This window comes from Somniosus microcephalus, chromosome 7 (assembly GCF_052327205.1).
Source record: "Somniosus microcephalus isolate GS21.2 chromosome 7, FLI_Smic_1.0, whole genome shotgun sequence".
Taxonomy (NCBI): Eukaryota; Metazoa; Chordata; class Chondrichthyes; order Squaliformes; family Somniosidae; genus Somniosus; species Somniosus microcephalus.
This window is the reverse complement of record NC_140993.1, coordinates 154,315,645-154,338,378: the sequence shown is the minus strand read 5'-3', so window position 1 is coordinate 154,338,378 and position 22,734 is coordinate 154,315,645. Positions and strand designations below refer to the sequence as shown.

General features: G+C 46.2%; 1 protein-coding gene across 1 annotated transcript in view; it reads right to left on the bottom strand.

The window, feature by feature from the left end:
* c7h8orf34 (chromosome 7 C8orf34 homolog) overlaps positions 1-22,734 on the bottom strand; it is an 880,642-nt gene that overhangs the window by 311,226 nt on the left and 546,682 nt on the right. Inside the window, exon 8 of the mRNA XM_085993120.1 lies at positions 17,602-17,737. Within this exon, the coding sequence (XP_085849246.1) occupies positions 17,602-17,737 (136 nt within the window). The remainder of the gene's footprint in view (positions 1-17,601; positions 17,738-22,734) is intronic.

Sequence of the window (22,734 nt, the reverse complement as noted above, 5' to 3'; positions counted from 1 at the left end):
GTAAAAAGTAGTCCCCCCCTTAAAGGTATATACATTACATTTATGGCCTTATAGGAACTGCTCCCCTCACTTGCTGTCTTCTAACAAGCCCATCTGCTGCTCCTCCTGGTTGTTCAGCCTGCTGCTGCTGCTCCTCCTCCTACTTCCCTTCCTCCATCCAAAATCATGAAGTAAAGTGCGATCCATGATGAGCTGTAAGTGTTTGTTCCAGGTAAGGCAATTTATTTTTTAGAAACAAGCAATTACCAAGTTCAGATATCCCTTGATCTCTGAGTGTTTGTACGTGAGTACCTCTTTAAATACTGCATCCAATGGCCTTCTGAAACCAATCCTACTGGATTTTATTTAGTAGGTTCAGCGGTGGGTCAGAGGAGTATTTAAGTGGAGGCAAAAACCTTGGAATCATTTAAGAAGAAAATAGATGCTGAAATGAGAGATTGTGGGGTGGGGGGGGTGGGGGGAATTCGTGGCCGCCATGATAGTTACTGGTGTCACCAGCAACTCGGGTTAACGCCCACTGGAAATGGCCAAAGCGCTACCAGAGAAAGATTCGCGCTGGGGGCTAAAGATTTTTAGCCCCACGCTAACTTATCATGTAACATCCTCCTGGTGGCATTAGTGCAACATGGGAGTCAAAGTTCCCATCCAGGAGCAGCGTTCCAGCTTCTAACAGCCTTTGGAAACGAGGCTATAGAGTTTGCTAGGCATTGTGGGAAATTAAACAGGTAATGCATTAAAACTAATGAATTAATAAAAATTAAAATGAAGTGAAAAAATGCAGTTTTCAGCCCTTACTGCCTTAAAAAAAAAAATTAACATTAACAAGAAGTCCCAAGTGGGATTCTTCAGCACTTAAAGCTGAATTCCCTTCTGAACCTCAAAAAATGGGAAAAGTGCTTCAGCACTAACACAAATGGCTTAGCAAGCCAGGGAAGGGGTACCCAGGGTCTCGCACGCAGCACTCCAGCTTCGTGCAGGGGGTTCAACACTGCAAGAGAGATCCTCTACCCACAAGGGCCAGGAGTCCTCCAGAAGGAACAATTTGGAACCAGATTACCAAGGCCGTCACTGCCAGCAGTGTCGCCCCCACCACATGGCTCCAGTGCCCAAAGAAGCTTCATGACCTCCGACCACTGACCAAGGTCAGTGAATGCATCTTCAAAAGCCGTCTCCTACCAACTGCATCACTAGCTTCACACTCTGCTCAATGCACGACTCCCCCCGACCCCCCGCAATCACTCACCTACCTAGCTACCAATAATCTGTACCAATCACAAGGCACATCTCCCATTTCTAGCCTCACCTCACCTCCTTGGAGGAGACGGTGCTGGCCATTCTTGGCAGGGGTAAGGCTGAGCCCTTGGCCAGCAGCGGGGCAAAAAGGGTACAAGATGCTGGTATCCTCATGCGTTATCCCCCTTCTCACATGCACCTCTTGCTTTCCCGCCCTCCCCTCACCACAACCCTACCGTTGTGCCTTCCTCATTTCACACACCCAAGAAATGCAGCCTGCCCAACCAGTGGGTGACCAAGGAGAGGGAGAGAAGAGTGAAGATGAAACACTGTCTCTCGATTTCACACTCGCAGCCACCAGCTCCTCAAGTTCGACCAGCAAGGCCATTTGCAGTGTACCCCGCTGAAAGCCAGCTGCCTTCCACCAGCCATGCTGCAGCCACTGGGGTAGCACTGCATGACATCACTAAGATAGGCAAAGGCACACATAAGACAGTCACTAAGGAAATGCATAAGGGTAATGAGTTGATATCTTGATGTCATTTTGGATGGATAGATGTATAAAGTTGGATTGGAAAGTTTGCTTTGTGGTGGCTCTTATTTCAGCATTGTGGCCAAGAGGAGGCTGTGATGGTTAGTAACAGAGGAAAGGTAAGGTGTAGGACAAATCTTGAAAGGGGATTTGGGGTTGTAATCACTGGGTACCGCAGGCGGATGATTCCAACCCGGATATCCCCACCAGAAAGGGGCTGTCTCGGTTGCTTCCTTCCTTCTGCGTCTTCCTCTTCTGCATCTTCCTCTTCTGGGTCTTCTTCTTCCCTCTGCGAGCAGATGCTGTAAATCTGAAATAAAAGCATAAAATGCTGGAAATACTCAGCAGGTCAGGCAGTATCTCGACCTGAGACGTGAACTCTTTCTCACTCTCCATGGATGCTGCCTGACCTGCTGAGTACTTCCAGCATTTTCTGTCTTCTCAGAGGCTTTCCTTTACCATCCGAGGCCTTGCAAGCATCCAGCAGCACTCCCTGCACACTTAAAAAACTTTTAACATCAATTGCCCCAAGTCACTACTTCAATTTAAAAAAACAAAGTCCAAAAGCTTAAATGCAAACTTATCTGAAAGATGTGTGTGTCCCTTTTAAAGAAGTGCTGACAGTGTCTCAGTCAGTCTGCTGCACGCTGGGTTTTCATGGCGAGCTTAGGACCCTGCGCTGAACTCAGTGCTAAGGTTGAAATTTGCTGAGGTGAAGTTAAGTCAGCGTTGCATGCTGACTGACATCACCCTCTCTTAATTTACACCTCCGGGGCAGCACTGTTATCGGCAGCACTAAGGCCCTCTCCAAAATGGCAGCTGCCGAGTCCCGTGCCAGAGAAGGACACTAGAGTGGCAGCTGCCATTTTTTGACCAGATCGTAGTGAAAACCCGTGGCCCCATTTCTTGGTCTAAGTTTCTTCAGTGCTTCCTCGCTACACAGTCCTCTGACACTAGTGATCAGTCTTCTGGTTCTTCTCCTTGGTATCATGTGCAAATTTAACTAATTTGCATCGAGTTTATGAATTCAAGTTATCAATGAAAATTAAAATCAGTAGTGGTCCCAACACTGAGCCCTGGGGTATCACACTCGGAACATCCCCAGCCCAGCATAACTTCTCTAGCAAGTATCCATTGTTTTCTACCCTGCAGCCAATTTCTTTTCCATTCCCCAGATTTACCCTGAATCCTTACAGCTTTTAACTAACTAGTAGCCTTTCATGTGCAACTTTACCAAATGCATATTGAAAGCCTAGATACACCAGTCCACTTGGGCAGACACTTCTTCAAAGACATTTCAGAGATTTGTCAGCATGATCCTCCCCTTCGAAATCCATGTTGATTACTATTTATTAGGTTATATAAGAACATAAGAACATAAGAAATAGGAGCAGGAGTAGGCCAATCGGCCCCTCGAGCCGGCTCCGCCATTCAATAAGGTCATGGCTGATCTGATCCTAACCGCCAATCTACTATCACAGAACCATCTCCTGAATCTAACAGAATTAGACATGAAATAGGAGCAGGATCAAGCTACACGGCCCCTGGGCCCGCTCCGCTACCCACAGGGCCATGTCCGATCTGAACCTAGACTCATGTCCAAATTTCTGCCCGCTCCCTCTAACCCTTAATTCCCTTTACTTCTAGGAAACTGTCTATTTCTGTTTTAAATTTATGTAATGATGTAGCTTCTACAGCTTTTTGGGGCAGCATATTCCATGGACCTACCACCCTCTGAGTGAAGTAGTTCCTCCTCATCTCAGTTTTGAAAGAGCAGCCCCTTATTCTAAGACTATGCCCCCTAGTTCTAGTTTCACCCATCATCTGGAACATCCTCCCCGCATCCACCCGATCCAACCCCTTCACAATCTTATATGTTTCAATAAGATCGCCTCTCATTCTTCTGAACTCCAATGAGTAGAGTCCCAATCTACTCAACCTCTCCTCATATGTCCATCCCCTCATCCCCGGGATTAACCGAGTGAACCTTCTTTGTACTGACTCGAGAGCAAGTATGTCTTTTCTTAAGTATGGACACCAAAACTGTATGCAGTATTCCAGGTGCGGTCTCACCAATACCTTGTACAACTGAAGCAATACCTCCCTGTTTTTATATTCTATCCCCCTAGCAATGAAAGCCAACATTCCATTGGCCTTCTTAATCACTTGCTGCACCTGCATACTAACCTTTTGAGTTTCGTGCACCAGGACCCCCAGATCCCTTTGTCCTTCAGTACTTTCCAGTTTCTTGCCATTAAGATAATAACTTGCTCTACGATTTTTCCTGCCAAAGTGCATAACCTCACACTTTCCAGTATTGTATTCCATCTGCCAAATCTCTGCCCACTTACTTAGCCTGTCTATGTCCCCTTGCAGGTTTTTTATGTCCTCCTCACTCACTACTTTCCCTCCCATCTTAGTATTGATGGGCCTTCAATAACCACAAAACTAGAAGTTATAGACTTAAACAAGTTGGCTTTTAATCACTAAGATCAGAGCTAACATCTCAACACGCCGACTGGTTCACAGGAATGAGTCATACAGATCCTGGGATCTTTATGTAAGAGAAGTCAGGGGCGGAGCCAAGAGCCAAGACCTGGAACCTCCCAGGTTAGTCGGGAAAGAGGAAGTGAAACTATACACAGTGGGGGAGGGTAATATACATGAGTGCAAAATGAATACAGGACCAAGACAAACAGATTTCATTACATTCACCCCTTCTATAGATTTAGTCCATCGGGGTGATGTTTCTTAAAAGTTGGTATAAGTGAGTCTGTCAGGAGGTTTTGCAGTTCTCAGTGATCGGCGCAAAGCCGGTTGGGGTGCCTCTGGGGGAGTGGATTCTGGTTCCTCCGCTGCCCGGGCCTCCGCAGTGTCTTCCAGGTTAAAGTTGGGTACTGATACCTCTGGGCGTCCTGTCTCTTTGTAGTATAGGTCTTCATCGGGTAGTCTCCCATCGTTCTCTCCGCTCCCCGAGGGAGCGAGGTCTTTTATGGAAACAGTGTCCTCTCGCCCGTCAGAGTATTCGATATAGGCGTACTGAGGGTTTGCATGGAGGAGCTGTACCTTTTCCACAAGGGGGTCCGTTTTATGGCCTCTCACGTGCTTCCGCAATAGTACTGTCCCCGGAGACGTCAGCCACGCGGGTAGAGGTATGCCCGAAGTGGATTTCCGAGGGAAAACGAACATCTTTTCGTGAGTGGTAGCGTTAGTGGCAGTACATAACAGAGACCTTATGGAGTGGAGCACGTCTGGGAGGACTTCCTGCCAGCGGGAGGTCGGAAGGCCTTTTGACTTTAAGGCTAACGTGACAGCCTTCCAAACAGTAGCATTCTCCCTTTCCACTTGCCCATTACCCCGGGGATTGTAGCTAGTGGTTCTGCTAGTGGCTATCCCCTTCGAGAGCAAGAACTGGCGCAGCTCGTCACTCATGAATGATGTCCCCCTATCGCTGTGTATGTAGTTCGGCATGCCAAACATGCAGAATAGATTACAGAGACACTTGATGACCGTGGCACTGGTCATGTCTGGGCAGGGAATGGCGAAGGGGAAGCGGGAATATTCATCAATGATATTGAGGAAGTATACGTTACGGTCGGCAGAGGGAAGGGGTCCCTTGAAGTCCAGACTTAGGCGCTCGAATGGGCGTGTGGCTTTGATAAGGTGTGCACGGTCAGGCCTGTAGAAACGAGGCTTGCATTCCGCACAGATGCGGCAGGCTCTGGTCATTGCCCTGACCTCCTCGATGGAGTGGGGCAGATTGCGGGACTTTATAAAATGGTATAGTCGGGTGACCCCTGGGTGACAGAGGTCGTTGTGGAGACCCTGTAATTTGTCCGTATGAATGCTGGCACACATTCCCTGCGATAGGGCGTCTGGGGGTTCATTAAGGGCTCCCGGCCTGTACATAATATCATAGTCGAACGTGGATAGTTCGATCCTCCACCTGAGTATTTTGCCATTCTTGATTTTCCCCCTTTGTTTGTTATTAAACATGAAAGCCACCGACCGCTGGTCGGTGAGCAGGGTGAAACGTTTGCCGGCTAGGTAGTGTCTCCAGTGCCGCACTGCCTCCACTATAGCCTGTGCCTCCTTCTCGACAGAAGAGTGCCTGATTTCAGGTCCCTGAAGCGTTCGGGATAAGAAGGCCACAGGTCTCCCAGCCTGATTGAGGGTCGCAGCTAAGGCAAAGTCTGACGCATCGCTTTCGACTTGAAAGGGAATGCATTCGTCCACTGCACACACTGCAGCCCTTTCAATGTCCTGTTTAATACTGGTGAAAGCCTCCCGAGCTTCAGCTGATAGTGGGAAGGACGTCGATTTAATGAGGGGTCGGGCCTTATCAGAGTAATTGGGCACCCATTGGGCATAATACGAAAAAAATCCCAGGCACCTTTTTAAAGCTTTGGGATTGTGTGGCAGGGGCAGTTCCTTTAGGGGGCGTAATCGGTCAGGGTCCGGTCCAATTATCCCATCTTCCACCACACAGCCGAGGATACAGAGACGGGTTGTGTAGAAGACACATTTGTCTTCGTTGTAGGTTAGATTCAGCTTTAGGGCAGTTTTAAAAAATCTCGCAAGATTTAGATCGTGGTCTTGCTGGTTGTGCCCGCAGATAGTGACATTGTCCAGATAGGGGTAGGTAGCTTGTAGTTTATTCTCGTCAACCATGCGGTCCACCTCACGTTGGAAGACAGACCCCATTTGTTACCCCGAAGGGCACTCTGAGAAAATGGTAGAGGCGCCCGTTCACCTCGAAGGCGGTGTATGGGCGGTCCTCCGTTCTAATGGGGAGCTGGTGATATGCGGATTTGAGGTCGATAGTCGAGAAGACTCGGTATTGCGCAATCTGGTTGACCATTTCTGATATGCGGGGTAAAGGGTAGGCATCCAGCTGGGTATAAATATTAACAGTCTGGCTGTAGTCAATTACCATCCGTTTCTTTTCGCTATTTTTAACTATGACTACTTGGGCACGCCACGGGCTGGTACTGCATTCAATAATGCCTTCCCGCAGGAGTCTGTCCACTTCCGCCTTGATAAAGTGTCTGTCTTCCAGACTGTACCGTCTACTTTTGGTCGCTATGGGCCTACAGTTCGGAGCGAGATTAGCGAATAACGAGGGCGGGCTGATTTTTAAGGTTGATAGGCCACAGACTGTGAGTGGCGGCTGGGACCCGCCATATGCTAGCATGACACTTTCGTGGTGGCACTGGAAGTCCAGGCCCAAGATTACATTAACACAGAGTTCTGGCATCACGAGGAGTTTAAAATCCTAGTAGTCCGTGCCTTTTACAGTCAGTGTTACCACACAGTAGCCCAAAATGTCCGAAGTGTGGGGCTTAGCAGCCATAGCAATTCTGCTCCGTGTAGGGGTTACCGTTAATGCGTGCCACCGTACCAGGCTAGGGTGGATAAAACTCTCGGTACTCCCACAGTCAATTAAACATTTCGTTAAATTCCCGTTTACCTGTATGTCCATCATGGATTTTGTCAACGGGTGATCGAAGCCACTGTTGGGCCCTGGGCGGCCGTTGAGTCAGGAAAAGATGGCGGATCCCAAGATGGCGGCCCGCATGGCACGCACGAGGCGGTGACGGAGTTGGAAATCGGATTCCCCCTGCAGACTTTGCTAAAATGCCCCTTTTTCTTACATTTGAAGCATGTAGCGTCCTTCGCTGGGCATCGTTGTCTGGGGTGCTTGGCCTGGCCGCAGAAGTAGCATTTCAGGCCTCGAGACATTGCTGCTGTAGTAGGACTCCTGGGTGAACTTCTGTGTGGGGACTCCGGCGGCGTAGAGCTGGTCTGAGACCTGAATGGGGAAGATGGCTGATTCCAAGATGGCGGCCCCCTCGGCGCGCACGAGGCGGTGAGGGCCGCATGGCCGGAAGAATAAGAGTCAGAGTTTTTCTGGGCCACGTCCAGCGATCGCGCAGTGGCCACTGCCTTTTTTAAGTCCAGGACCTCCTTCTCCAGCAGTCTCTGCCGGATATAATTCGATTTGAGGCCCGTGATGAAGGAATCGCAGACCAATTCGTCAGAGTACGCGTTGGCCGTCACGGCCTTGCAGTTACAGTCCTGGACCAGGTCCTTTAGGCCCTGTAAGAAATCGTCCATTGATTCCTCTGGTCGCTGCCTGCGTGTAGCCAGCAGATGTCTGGCGTACAGTTCGTTTACCGGCTTCTGGTATTGGGCCTTCAGGGTAGTGATGGCCTCCGTGTAAGAGGTGGCGTCCCGGATGAACGAATAAATCCGATGACTTACGCGAGTAGTCAGTAGACTCAGTTTATCTACCTCGCTAGCGGATGAGGCCCCTGCGAAGAGTTCAAAGCATTTGAGCCAGTGTCCAAATTGATTTGATGCTTCAGCAGAATGTGGATCCAAGTCCAGACGCTCTGGTTTTAGGAGTCGATCCATCCTAGTATTCTTTAGTGATTAAAATTGATGGGCCTTCAATAACCACAAAACTAGAAGTTATAGACTTAAACAAGTTGGCTTTTAATCACTAAGATCAGAGCTAACATCTCAACACGCCGACTGGTTCACAGGAATGAGTCATACAGATCCCGGGATCTTTATGTAAGAGAAGTCAGGGGCGGAGCCAAGAGCCAAGACCTGGAACCTCCCAGGTTAGTCGGGAAAGAGGAAGTGAAACTATACACAGTGGGGGAGGGTAATATACATGACTGCAAAACGAATACAGGACCAAGACAAATAGATTTCATTACAAGTATCATCTGCAAACTTTGATATGTTACACTCGGTCCCCTCCTCCAAATCGTTAATATAGATTGTAAAGAGTTGGGGACCCAGCACTGACCCCTGCAGAACACCACTAGTTACTGATTGCCAGTCTGAGAATGAACCATTTATCCCAACTCTCTGCCTTCTGTTAGATAGCCAATCCTCTATCCATGCCAGAATATTACCCCCAATCCCGTGATTTTTTATCTTAAGCAAAAATCTTTTGTGTGGCACCTTGTCAAATGCCTTTTGAAAGTCTAAATACACTACGTCCACTGATTCCCCTTTATCCACCCTATATGTTACTTCCTCAAAGAACTCCAGCAAATTTGTCAAACATGACTTCCCCTTCATAAAACCATGCTGACTTTGTCCTATTACATTATGATTATCCAAATGTCCTGTCACTGTCTCCTTAATAATGGACTCCAAAATTTTACCTACCACAGATGTTAGGCTAACCGGTCTATAGTTTCCAGCCTTCTGTCTACTGCCCTTTTTAAATAAGGGTGTTACATTAGCAGTTTTCCAGTCTGCCGGGACCTTTGCTGAGTCCAGGGAGTTTTGGAAAATTATTACCAATGCATCCACAATCCCTACCGCCACTTCCCTCAAGACCCTTGGATGTAAGCCATCAGGTCCAGGTGATTTATCCGCCTTGAGTCCCATTATTTTACCGAGTACCACTTCCTTAGTGATTTTGATCGTGTTTAGCTCCTCCCCCCCTATAGCCCCCTGTTTGTCCAGTGTTGGGATATTCTTAGTGTCCTCTACTGTAAAGACTGATACAAAATATTTATTCAGTTTTTTTTGCCATCTCCATATTTCCCACCATTAATTTCCCGGTCTCATCCTCTAAGGGACCAACATTTACTTTAGCCACCCTTTTTCTTTTTATATAACTATAAAAACTCTTACTATCTGTTGTGTAGGTATTCCTCAAGTTTACTCCTGAAAGCTGATTTCATTATTTTACATGGAACTCAGGTAATACTTTAGCCCCGATTTTAAAGAGGCGACCGGTATGCAGCGCGATCCCCAAAGCGGGCGGCGTACCCAGGGAGTCCGTGGATGTGGAGGTCCGGCCGATCTTAACAGCCAGGCCTCATTACTATAAATATATACTCACTGACCAGCCTGAACCTGGCCAGATGCAGATCCACTACTGCTAGCAGGTGGAGCAGGAATTCGGTGGCAGGAGGATACCACCGGGCCCTTGGGTAAGTGGTGAGGGGGGCTCTGGACGCAATTGGGAAGGTGGAAGCCTGGGGCAAGGGAGGGCCAGCGTTCCCTAGTGAGGCCCGGAGGTGCACTCAATGAGACTTGGTTACATATTTTTAAAAATTCACTTAGAATTTTAAGAAAACATGTGGAAAGGATCTATCTAAGTTTATTTACTAATTTAGCAACCTCCTCAAAGAATTCCAGTAATTCTTTAGATGAACATTGATAGGTTCCTCGTCTTGCTTGAAGCATTTTCCCCACAACTAATGTTAGAGACAATAAAGGAGTACACTCCTAATTTTCACACCAAAGGTAGTCTCTAGTTTGTCATATTAAATATTCAATAAAATAATTTAAAACTATTATTACATCAGACTATGGCCTGTTCTAGTTGTAGCAGGTTACCTGTTCCAGTAATTGTCCTAACTCGTACCAAGTCCCGTTCACCCAACTCCCCTGAGCTCGCTGACCTACATTGGTTCTCAATTAAGCAATGCCTCGATTTTAAAATTCTCATCCTTGTTCTCAGATCCCTCCATGGCCTCACCCCTCCCTATCTCTGTAATCTCCCCCAGCCCTGCAAATCCCCCCTCCTCCCCCCCACCCCGAGATCTCGGCCCTCCGCCTATTCTGTTAATAGCTCCGCCATTGGTGGTCGTGCCCTCTGTTGTCTAGGCTCTAAGATCTGGAATTCCCTCCCTAAACCTCTCTACCTCTCTTTCCTCCTTTAAGGAGCTCCTTAAAACCTCCCACTTTGACCAAGCTTCCTGTCCTAATATCTCCTTGTATGGCTCGGTTTCAAATTTTGTTTTATAACGCTCCCGTCAAGTGCCTTCAGACGTTTTACTACTTTAAAAGTCCTATCTAAATGCAAGATGTTGTTGTAATGTGCCAGAACGAGAGAATGTCCTCGAGGGGTCAAAGACCGAATCTATTTGGTTGGAGTTAAGAAACATTAAAGGAGTTGTTGCGCTACTTGGTGTATTTTATAGGAAACCAAATAGTGAGAAGGAGACTGAGGTGCAGATTTACAAAGAAATTACTGAGAGGTACAAGAACTATCGAGTAGTGATAATGGGAGACTTTAACTACCCCAATATTGAATGGGACAATGATTGTGTTAAGGGCAGAGAAGGAGAGGAATTTCTGGAGCGTGTTCCAGAGAATTTTCTTCATCAATATGTTTGCTGCTCAACGAGGAAGGAAACATTGCTGGATCTAGTCTTGGGGAATGAAGTGGGTCAAGTGGAGATTGTCACAGCGGGGAGCATCTCGGGAAGAGTGATCATAGTATCATAGGATTAGATTAGTTATGGAGAAGGACAAGGAGCAATCTAGAATAAAAATAGTTGAACTGGAGGAGGGTTAATTTCGGCCAATTGAGGAGGGATAGATTCGAGTCAAAGACTGGCAGGCAAAAATTTTATGGAGCAATGGACAGCCTTTAAAGAGGAGATGGTTTGGCTATAGTTTAAGTACATTCCCACAAGGGGGAAAGAGAGGGCAACCAAAGCCAGTGCTCCCTGGATGACAAAAGAGTTAGAGAGAAGGATGAAGCAGAAAAAGGAGGCCTATGACAGATGTCAGCTTGAGAATCAGGCTGAATATAAAAAGTACAGGGGAGAAGTGAAAAAGGAAATAAGAGGGGCAAAGAGACAGTACAAGAATAGATTGCTGGCTAATATAAAAGGGAATCCATCGGTCATCTGTAGGCATATTAACAATAAAAAGGTTGTCAGAGGGATCAAAATGGAGATCTATTGGTGGAGGCAGAGGCATGACAGATGTACGAAATGAGTACTTTGCATCTGTGTTTACCAAGGAAGAGGACTTTGTCAAACCTATGGTAAACAAGGAGGGATACTGGATGAGAAAAAAAAGATAGAGGACTAGAAAGGCTGGCAGTACGTAAACGGAATAAATCACATGGGATGCATCCTAGGTTGCTGAGGGAAGGGTAGAAATTGCAGATGTGCTGGCCACAATCTTCTAATCCTCCTTAGATACAGGGGTATCTACAGAGGACCCGAGGATTACAAATGCATCCTTCTTATTCAAAAAAGGGGAGCAGGATAAACCTGGTAATTATAGGCCAATTAGTTTAACACTGATGGTGAGGAAGCTTTTAGAAACAATAATCCGGGAGAAAATTAACAGCCACTTGGACAAGCATGAACTAATAAAGGGAGCCAGCACGGATTTTTTAAGAGCAAATCATGTTTGACTAACATAAGATTGAGTTTTTTGATGAGGTAACAGAGAAGGTGGATGAGGGCAGTGCGGTTGATGTTGTGTATATGGATTTCAAAAGACGTTTGATAAAGTACCACATAATAGGCTTGTTAGCAAAATTGAAGCCAATGGGATAAAAGGGGCAGTAGCAGCATGGATACAAAATTGGTTAAGGGATAGAAATCAGAGAGTTGTGATGAATGGCTGTTTTTTGGACTGGAGGGAGGTGTACAGTGGTGTTCTCCAAGGTTCAGTACTAGGGCCACTGCTATATTTGGTATACATTAATGACTTGGACTTGGGGGTACAGGGCACAATTTTGAAATTTGCAGATGACACAAAACTTGGAAGTGTAATAAACAGTGAGGAAGATAATAATAGACTTCAAGAAGACCTAGACAGGCTGGTGGAATGGGCAGATGAATTTCAACACAGAGAAGTGTGAGGTGAGACATTTTGCTCGGAAGAATGGGGAGAGACCATACACACTAAATGGTACAATCTTAAAGGGGGTGCAAGAAGAGAGAGACCTGGGGGTATTTGTGGACAAATCTTTGAAGGTGGCAGGACAGGTTAACAAAGCAGTTAATAAAGCATATGGGATCCTGGGCTTTATAAATAAAGGCATAGAGTACAAAAGCCAGGAAGTTATGCTAAACCTATATAAAACACTAGTTCAGCCTCAGCTGGAATATTGTGTCCAGTTCTGGTCACCACACCTTAGGAAGGATGTGAAGGCTTTGGCGAGGGTACAGAAGAGATTTACTACAATGTTTCCAGGGATGAGGGATTGCAGTTACATGGATAGACTGGAGAAGCTGAGGTTGTTCTCCTTACAGAAGAGAAGGCTAAGAGGAGATTTGAGGTAAACTATCCTTCCTTCTTGACCTGCCTGCAGCCTTTGACACGATTGACCACACCATCCTCCTCCAATGCCTCTCCACCATCGTCCAGCTGGGTGGGACTGCACTCACCTGGTTCCATTTTTACCTATATAATCATAGCCAGAGAATCACCTGCAATGGCTTCTCTTCCCATTCCCACACTGTTACCTCTGGTGTCCCCCAAGAACCTATCTTTGGCCCCCTCCTATTTCTCATCTACATGCTGCCCCTCAGCGACATCATCTGAAAACACAGCGTCAGTTTCCACATGTACGCTAACGACATCCAACTACCTCACCACCACCTCTCTCAACCCCTCCACTGTATCTAAATTGTCAGACTACTTGTCCAACATCCAGTACTGGATGAGCAGAAATTTCCTTCAACTAAATATTAGCAAGATCGAAGCCATTGTCTTCAGTCCCTGCCACAAATTCCATTCCCTAGCCACTGACTCAACCTCTCTCTCTCTGGTAATTGTCTGAGGCTGAACCAGACTGTTCTCAAACTTGGTGTTGTATTTGACCCTGAGATGAGCTTCCAATCACATATCTGCACCATCACTAAGACTGCCTATTTCCACCTCCAGTACGTTGCCTGACTCCACCCCTGCCTCAGCTCATCTGCTGCTGAAACCCTCATCCATGCCTTTGTTACATCTAGACTTAACTATTCCAATGCACTCCTGGCTGGCTTCCCATGTTCTACCCTATGTAAATCTGAGGTCATCCAAAACTGCTGCCCGTGTCCTAACTCGCACCAAGTCCTTTTTACCCATCACCCCTGTACTCACTGACCTACATTGGCTCCTGGTTAATGAACACCTCAATTTTAAAATGCTCATCCTTGTTTTCAAATCCCTCCATGGCCTCGCCCCTCCCTATCTCTGTAATCTTCTCCAGCCCCACAACTCCGAGATATCTGTGCTCCTCTAATTCTGGCTTCTTGAGCATCCCTGATTTTAATCGCTCCACCATTGGCGGCCTTGCCTTCAGCTGCCAAGGCCCTAAGCTCTGGAATTCCCTCCCTAAACCTCTCTGCCTCTCTACCTCTTTCCTCCTTTAAGACACTCCTTAAAACCTACGTCTTTGACCAAGCTTTTGGCCATCTGCCCTAATATCTCCTTATGTGGCTCGGTGTCAAAATTTGTTTTATAACGCTTCTGTCAAGCGCCTTGGGACGTTTTACAGCATTAAAGGTGCTATATAAATACAAGTTGTTGTTGTTGATAGAGGTATTTAAAATCATGAAGGGTTTAGATAGATTAAATTTTAACAGATAGACAATCATGCACTGACCTCCAAGTTCAAGTTAATCATATCCAATCCAATTGCAATAAAGCTGGGAGTGCAAAATCATTCAATATTCTCCATGTAACCCTATATGTAACCTCCGCTACCGAACATCAAACCACCATTTCCAAGACTGTCACTGACCTCATCTCTTCTGGAGATCTTCCCCCCACGGACGCCAACCTCATAGTTCCCCAACCCCACACAGCCTGCTTCTACCTCCTTCCCAAGATCCACAAACAGGACTGCCCTGGTAGACCCATCGTTTCAGCCTGTTCTTGTCCCATGGAACTTATCTCTTTCTATCTCGACTCTATTTTTTCTCCCCTTGTCCAATCTCTTCCCACATACATCCGCGACTCTTCCAACGCCCTCCGCCACTTTAACAGTTTCCAGTTTCCTGGCCCCAACCGCCTCTTTTTCAATATGGACGTAAAATCCCTCTACACTTCCATCCCCCACCAGGATGGCCTGAGGGCGCTCCGCTTCTTCCTTGAACAGAGGCCCAACCAGTCCCCATCCACCACCACCCTCCTCCGCCTGGCTGAACTTGTTCTCACATTGAACAACTTCTCCTTTGACTCCACTCACTTCCTCCAAATCAAAGGTGTTGCTATGGGAACCCGCATGGGTCCTAGCTATGCCTGCCTTTTCGTGGGATATGTGGAACACTCTTTGTTCCAGTCCTACTCGGGTCCCCTCCCTCACCTCTTTTTCCGGTACATTGATGACTGTATCGGTGCCATTTCCTGCTCTCGCCCTGAACTAGATAATTTCATTCACTTTGCTTCCAATTTCCACCCTTCACTCACCTTCACATGGTCCATCTCCGACTCTTCCCTTCCCTTCCTCGACTTCTCCATCTCCATCTCTGGGGATAGGTTATTGACAAACATTCACTACAAGCCCCTGACTCCCATAACTACCTGGACTACATTTCCTCCCACCTCGCCTCCTGTAAGGACTCTATTCCATTCTCCCAGTTTCTCTGTCTCCGCCGCATCTGCTCTGACGATGCCACCTTCCATACCAGTGCTTACGACATGTCTTCCTTTTTCCTCAACTGAGGATTCCCCTCTACAGTGGTTGACACGGCCCTTAACCGTGTCTGTTCTATCTCCCGCACTTCTGCCCTCACCCCTGCCCCTCCCTCCCGGAACCACAATAGAGTTCCCCTTGTCCTCACCTTTCACCCCACCAGCCTCCACATTAAACGGATCATCCTCCGCCATTTCCACCACCTCCAGCGTGATCCCACCACCAAATGCATCTTCCCCTCACCTCCCCTTTCAGCATTCCGTAGGGACCGCTCCCTCCGCGACACCCTAGTCCACTCCTCTATCACCCCCAACACCCCTTCCCCTTCGCCCGGCACCTTCCCGTGCAAGCGCAGGAGATGCAACACCTGCCCTTATACCACCCCACTTCCCACTGTCCAGGGCCCCAAACACCCCTTTCAGGTGAAACAGTGATTTACTTGTACTTCTTACAATTTAGTATACTGTATTCGCTGCTCACGATGTGGTCTCCTCTACATTGGGGAGACCAAACGCAGATTGGGTGACCACTTTGCAGAACACCTCCGTTCAGTCCGTAAGGGGGACCCTGAGCTTCCGGTCGCCTGTCACTTTAATTCACCGCTCCATTCCCACTCAGACCTCACCGTCCTCGGCCTCTTGCATTGTTCCACGGAAGCTCAGCGTAAGCTCGAGGAACAGCACCTCATCTTTCGATTAGGCACTTTACAGCCTTCTGGACTCAACATAGAATTCAACAATTTCAGATCATAACCCCGGGCCCTGTCATCATATATATATTTTTTATCCACACTTTTGTTCTGTTCTTCTATCCCACATGGCAGCTGTCTTCCATTCTGCCAGCACAACTTACACTTCATCTAGAGCCATCCTTTGTTTCTTAACCTGTCCCGTTACCATCTCCTTTTGCCTTAAATATCTCCCAATGTCTCTTAATCTCTCCAGCCTTCTATCCTATCACAAGCCTTCCCTTTTGTTCTTTCATCCCCTCCCCCATTTCCCAGCCACTACACTTGCTTAAAAATCTGTTCCATTTCCTGCTTTTTTTCCCGTTCTGATGAAAGGCCATCGACCTGAAACAATAACTGTTTCTCTCTTCACAGATGCTGCCTGACCTGCTGAGTTTCTCCAGCATTTTCTGTTCTTATTTCAGATTTCCAGCATCTGCAGTATTTTTCTTTTTGTAACCCTATATTCATGGTTTCCACAGGTATACTTCAATGGAAATAGTGAAGTAAACAATACTTGACTACAACATTATTAGAATGTAAGGATTAACCTTGAGTTATTCATGCCTGCCTGTGCCTGCTTCAAAAAGACACAGTTTCACTGTTGTTTCTTAGAATGGAATAAAACTCAGTGGCTTCTTTGCATAAGATTACATCAATGATGTCATGGTAGTCTTAAACTGGCAGTGTAAATATGGGTAAGTGTGCACGGAAATGACCAGCCATCTGTGGTGGCTCAGGAGGAGCCTGATGATGCTCCTAGACAAGTTTTGGGGAGAACTAGCTCTAGATAAGACTTAGGAGCTAGATTGCTGATAATACTCAATAACTAAAGGGATCAAATTGAAATGGAGGGCTAGGATGAACTACTAACTGAATTTGGAATTTAAGTTAAACCAAAATGGGGATTTCATACGGCCAAGATCTAAAGGTTGAACATACTTCAGTGTTTGGAACTGTTTAGGCTTAAAAGCTTATGTGCTTTTTTTTTTCACTGTGATATTAGAAATTACTACTGCTAGGATACCTGAAGGTCCTACACTGTAAAAATAATACCTTAACAGGGTGCTCAGCAATTGGGCTTTGTGAAAAGAAGGACTTGCATTTATTTAGGGCCTTTCACGACCACCAGACGTCTTAAAATGCTTTACAGCCAATGAAGTGCTTTTGGAGTGTAGTCACTGTTGTAATGTGGGAAACGCAGCAGCCAATTTGCGCACAGCAAGCTCCCACAAAAAGCAATGTGATAATGACCAGAATATCTGTTTTTGTTACGTTGGTTGTGGGATAAATATTGGCCAGGACACCAGGGATAACTCCCCTGCTCTTCTTCAAAATAGTGCCATGGGATCTTTTACATCCACCTGAGAGGGAAGACGGGACCTCGGTTAAACGTCTCATCCGAAAGACGGCACCTCCGACAGTGTAGCACTCCCTCAGCACTGCAACTGAGCCACAGCTGACACTCAATAGTGGCAGCAACTAGAGGGCTCAGCACTTTACAGCAGCAAACTAACTGTGTGGAGGTGAAGGTTTCTTGTTTAAAAATATAACCTGAAAATTCAGATGCAGCTTAAGTTGTGCTGCTCAAAGTACAGAAAGCATAATGACTTTCATATTTGGAATGCAGAGAGAGTGGCTTTACAACTGATTAAAATTTTGGCAGTGATGATACTGTATTGGTGCCTACTATACCTGGCACACCTCGAGCAGATGTTGAGAGTAACTTTGGCTTGAGGTTCTGCAGAGTACAGACTTCGACCTTGACTAAACTTGCTACCAGAAGGCACATGGTCAGTGATGCCCTCCATCCTCAAATCATCCAGGTCCTCTGTAATTCAAAGAGAATTTAATGACGGATATGTTTAAGATGAAATAAAATAAAACTGCAACAATAGAGAACAAGTGAAGATTCGGTGACTACTTATTCATGCAATTTCTATGAGTTGACTTGCCTTGTCAATAACACAACTTTTTAATGATAACTATACAGAGAAACCATTCTGCATCAGATTTATATCACTAATATAAAATTCACTTCTGAAGATACTTCATGGTCATCAGTGAAAGCTACATTTTACTTCAGCGATTGTGGGGGTGAAATTTGCCTCATTGCGCCCGCCATTAGCACCTCCGGGGGGCGCTAATGGGGTGCAAAGGGTTTATCACCCGGGTGGGAGCGTTAATAACACCTGCCAAGAAATTCGGTGGGGTGCTGCTGAGGTGCTAGCCGATAGCGGCATGCCCCCACTGGCAGCGCGCTGGACTGCTGCGCCGCCGGCAATGATGTCATCACCGAGCGACGCAATCCCTTTGCGCCACGGCTCCTTAGCGTGCTGCGGCAGAAATTCAGCTGTGCCCCAAGAAGCTGCCGTGGACAATATCAGTGACAGCCTTGTGGGTCGCGATCCGAGCCGCACACCGCTGGTGGGGCGCTAATTAAAGGGGCGGTCCAGCTGCACCCTGCAGGAGGTCAGCCTTTTAAAATTTTGGCTGACCTCCAGGTCGGCCCCTCTTGGCGGCCCTTGGCGTGGTCCATGACCGCCATCCTGCCCTCCAGCACTGCGTTTCAGTGCTGGGCTGCAGTCATAGAAACGTAGAAGATAGGAGCAGGAGTAGGCCATTCGGCCCCTCGAGCCTGCTCCGCCATTCAATGCGATCATGGCTGATCATCCAAATTCAGTACCCGGTCCCTGCTTTCTCCCCATACCCCTTGATCCCTTTAGCCTTAAGAAATATATCCAACTGTTTCTTGAATACATTTAATGTATTGGCCTCTACTGCCTTCTGTGGTAGCGAATTCCACAGGTTCACCACTCTCTGGGTGAAGAAATTCCTTCTCATTTCTCTCCTAAATGGCCTACCCCTTATCCTTAGACTGTGACCCCTGGTTCTGGACTCCCCGACCATCGGGAACATCCTTCCTGCATCTAGTCTGTCCAGTCCTGTCAGAATTTTATAAGTTTCAATGCGATCCCCTCTCATTCTTCTAAACTCCAGCGAGTACAAGCCCAATCGACCCAATCTCTCCTCATACGTCATTCCTGCCATCCCAGGTATCAGCCTGGTGAATCTTCGCTGCACTCCTTCCATGGCAAGTACATCCTTCCTCAGATAAGGTGAACAAAACTGCACACAATACTCAAGATGTGGTCTCACCAAGGCCCTGTACAACTGCAGCAAGACATCCTCGTTCCTGTACTCAAACCCTCTCGCTACGAAGGCCAACATGCCATTTGCCTTCTTAACTGCCTGCTGCACCTGCATGCTTACCTTCAGCGACTGGTGCACAAGGACACCCAGGTCTCGTTGCACTTCCCCTTTTCCCAATCTATTGCCATTTAGATAATAATCTGCCTTCCTGTTTTTGTCACCAAAGTGGATAACCTCGCATTTATCCACGTTATATTGCATCTGCCATGCTTTTGCCCAATCACCCAACCTGTCCAAATCATACTGGAGTTTCTCGGCATCCTCCTCACAGCACACACGCCCACCCAGCTTTGTGTCGTTTGCAAATTTGGAGATATTACATCTAGTTCCCTTGTCTAGATCATTAATATATATTGTGAATAGCTGGGGCCCAAGGACCGATCCCTGTGGTACCCCACTAGTCACTGCTTGCCACTCGGAAAAAGACCCGTTTATTCCAACTCTTTGCTTTCTATCTGCCAACCAGTTCTCTATCCAAGTCAATACCTTGCCCCCAATCCCATGTGCCTCAACTTTATACGCTAATCTCTTATGCGGGACCTTATCAAAAGCCTTCTGAAAGTCCAAATACACCACATCCACTGGTTCTCCTTTATCTATTTTACCAGTTACATCCTCAAAAAATTCCAGTAGATTAGTCAAGCACGATTTACCTTTTGTAAATCCATGTTGACTTTGTCCGATCCTGTCACTGTTTTCCAAGTGCTCTGCTATTACATCTTTTATAATGGACTCTAGCATATGGTCTGTAATTCCCTGTTTTCTCTCTACCACCTTTTTTGAATAGTGGGGTAACATTAGCTACCCTCCAATCCATGGGTACTGTTCCAGATTCCATCGAATGTTGGAAGATGATCAGCAAAGCATCAACTATTTCTGGGGCCACTTCCATAAGTACCCTAGGATGTAGATTATCAGGCCCTGGGGATTTAATGGCCTTCAATCCCATCAATTTCCCTAACGCCATTTCCTGACAAATACTGATTTCTTTCAGTTCCTCCCTTTCATCAGACCCTATGTTCCCCGACATCTCTGGGAGGTTATTTGTGTCCTACTTTGTGAAGACCAATCTTTTTCTCTTCACATATCTATAAAAGCTTTTACAGTCAGTTTTTATGTTCCCTGAAAGCTTACTCTCATATTCTATTTTCCCTTTCTTAATTAATCCCTTTGTCCTCCTTTGTTGAATCCTAAACTGTTCCCAATCCTCAGGTTTGCTGCTTTTTCTGGCCAATTTATATGTCCTCTCCTTGGATCTTATGCTATCCCTAATTTCCCTGGTTAGCCACGGTTGAGTCACCTTTTTTGTTTTATTTTTATGCCAAACTGGGATGAACAAATTCTGTAGTTCATCCATGCGGTCTTTGAATGTTTGCCATTGCCTATCCACCGTCAACCCTTTGAGTGACATTCCCCAATCAATCCTACCCAACTCGCGCCTCAGACCATCGTAGTTTCCTTTATTTAAACTTAGGACCCTTGTCTCTGAGTCGACTACTTCATTCTCCATCTTAATGAAGAATTCGATCATATTATGATCGCTCCGACCCAAGGGGCCTCGTACAACAAGATTGCTAATTAATCCTTTCTCGTTACATAATACCCAGTCTAAGATGGCCTGATCTCTGGTTGGTTCCTCGACATATTGGTCCAGGAAACCATCCCTTAAACACTCCAGGCACCATGCCGCCCTGGTACCACGCTTTGCGCCCAGAGAGGAAGTGGAGCACCCGAGAGAGCGCTCTGCTTCCTCGCCGGGGCAGTAAGCCCAATTTAGCAGCCGAGGCAGAATTCCTGCCCCGGGCGCTAAATGTGGCGCGCTAATTAGGTTACCACCCCCAAACGGGGCGTAACCGAATTTCGCCCCCTTTAATTCCTAGAAGAACTTAAGAGAACATTCGAGGTTAAATTCAACGATATTGCACCCGTTTTACGGGCACGATGACCAATTTAGCAGTGGGACAGCTGGCGCCCAATCTGCACATGGGTTTGAGCCACTGCTAAATTTGTTGGGCTCATTTTTCAGGCGTCTCTGGCAGCTGCCTAAAATGGATATTAGGTCCCTACAAGTGTAAATGAGGGGCTAATGACTATTTCAGCTCCCCTAGCAGAAATTGGTTGGTGATGAGCGAAGCAGAAGTCGGGACTGCTCCGCTCGGATGTCTTCAGCAGCCACTGCAGCCACCAACGAAAGGCAAGTTTGATTATTTTTTTAATTCAGAAATTGTTGCTGTGGAGCTAGGAGGAGCAGGCATGCTCCCCGACCCCACAGCACTCCTGATTGCGCTCCATCCCATCCCCCATGACTTGCATTCATCTTTAGAAAAGGGGTGAGCTGCATGTGGAGACATAACAGCAGCTCGGCAAAATAATGATAGTGAGGCCCAAGGACCAATTTTGAGCTGGCCTTGGGCTTCCTGGTTGGGGTGCGCGCTGTTCACCATAACCAATTTCTATCTGACTATATTTTTTCGTATTAAATTCCATAACTTAATTTGACCAGATCTCTCTGAATGCTATCACTGTCCTGTACACTGGTCACCTGACAACATGGCTTAATTAACACTGTCAAAGTTTATAATATGACTTAAAGTAACCTCCTTCTAATTTATTATGAATAGACCACAGTACAGACCCTTGTGGAACTCAGTCTATAACAGATAACATCACCATAATAAAAAGTCATTCAAAACATATTCTGTAACAGGCCAGTCACAATTTTCAGTATTTTTTAAAGTTTGCATACTCTTTAAAAGAAGTGTTGATGCAGAGTTAAATCTGGAGCAGGAGTGAAAACCATACCTTTTATATGCTTGGAAAAGTATTAATTTTATTTGTAGATAAATTGAAATGAATTATCATATAACAGAGACCGGCAGCACAAGGAAACCTTTTTGGTACCTCTTGAGAGAAGGGCAGTGCAGTGTAACTGAGATGAAAGGCTCTCTCAAGCATTTAGACTTAGATTTAAATTTTCAGAAAAAAATAACGTAAGTTTTCAGGTTAAGGGATTTATATAATTAAAATACTGCTCATGGAGAATGTTAGCAAATTCAGTTGTTAGTTCAGGTAACCAGTTTAAGCAGCCCCAATGTTAATCTGGAAAATCTGCAGTCAGAACCCTAAAGATATCTGAAAACTTAACAGAATTTGGCAACAGCTAAGTGTTGCCAAATTCAGAAGCCAGAAAAATTAACTATTTGGACTGCTGTCAGACAGGAGGATCATTCGTTAAATATGTTAAAGTAAATTAAATTAAGAAGAGTTTTGCTTAAGAAGTCAAAGTGAGTGTGTTAAGTGAACAATTCAGAATGTCACTGCGCTTCCCTCTACTGGTAGAATGTATCACAATTAGTGTTTCAGTCACATTCTGCTTAGAACGGGTCTAAAATCAACTAAGTGGAATAAAATAAATATGCTAAGAACACCCTAGTGTGTGATTAAAATAGTTTATCTTGTTCACTGAAATAGTTCATAGGGTCATTGTTGACAACTGTTCAGAACAGTAGGTTGTGGTTCAAATCCCACTCCAGGACTGAGCATATAATGATGCATTGTTGAGAGTGCTGTCTTTCAATGAAACATTAAACTGAGGATTGTCTGTCTTGTTCCGGT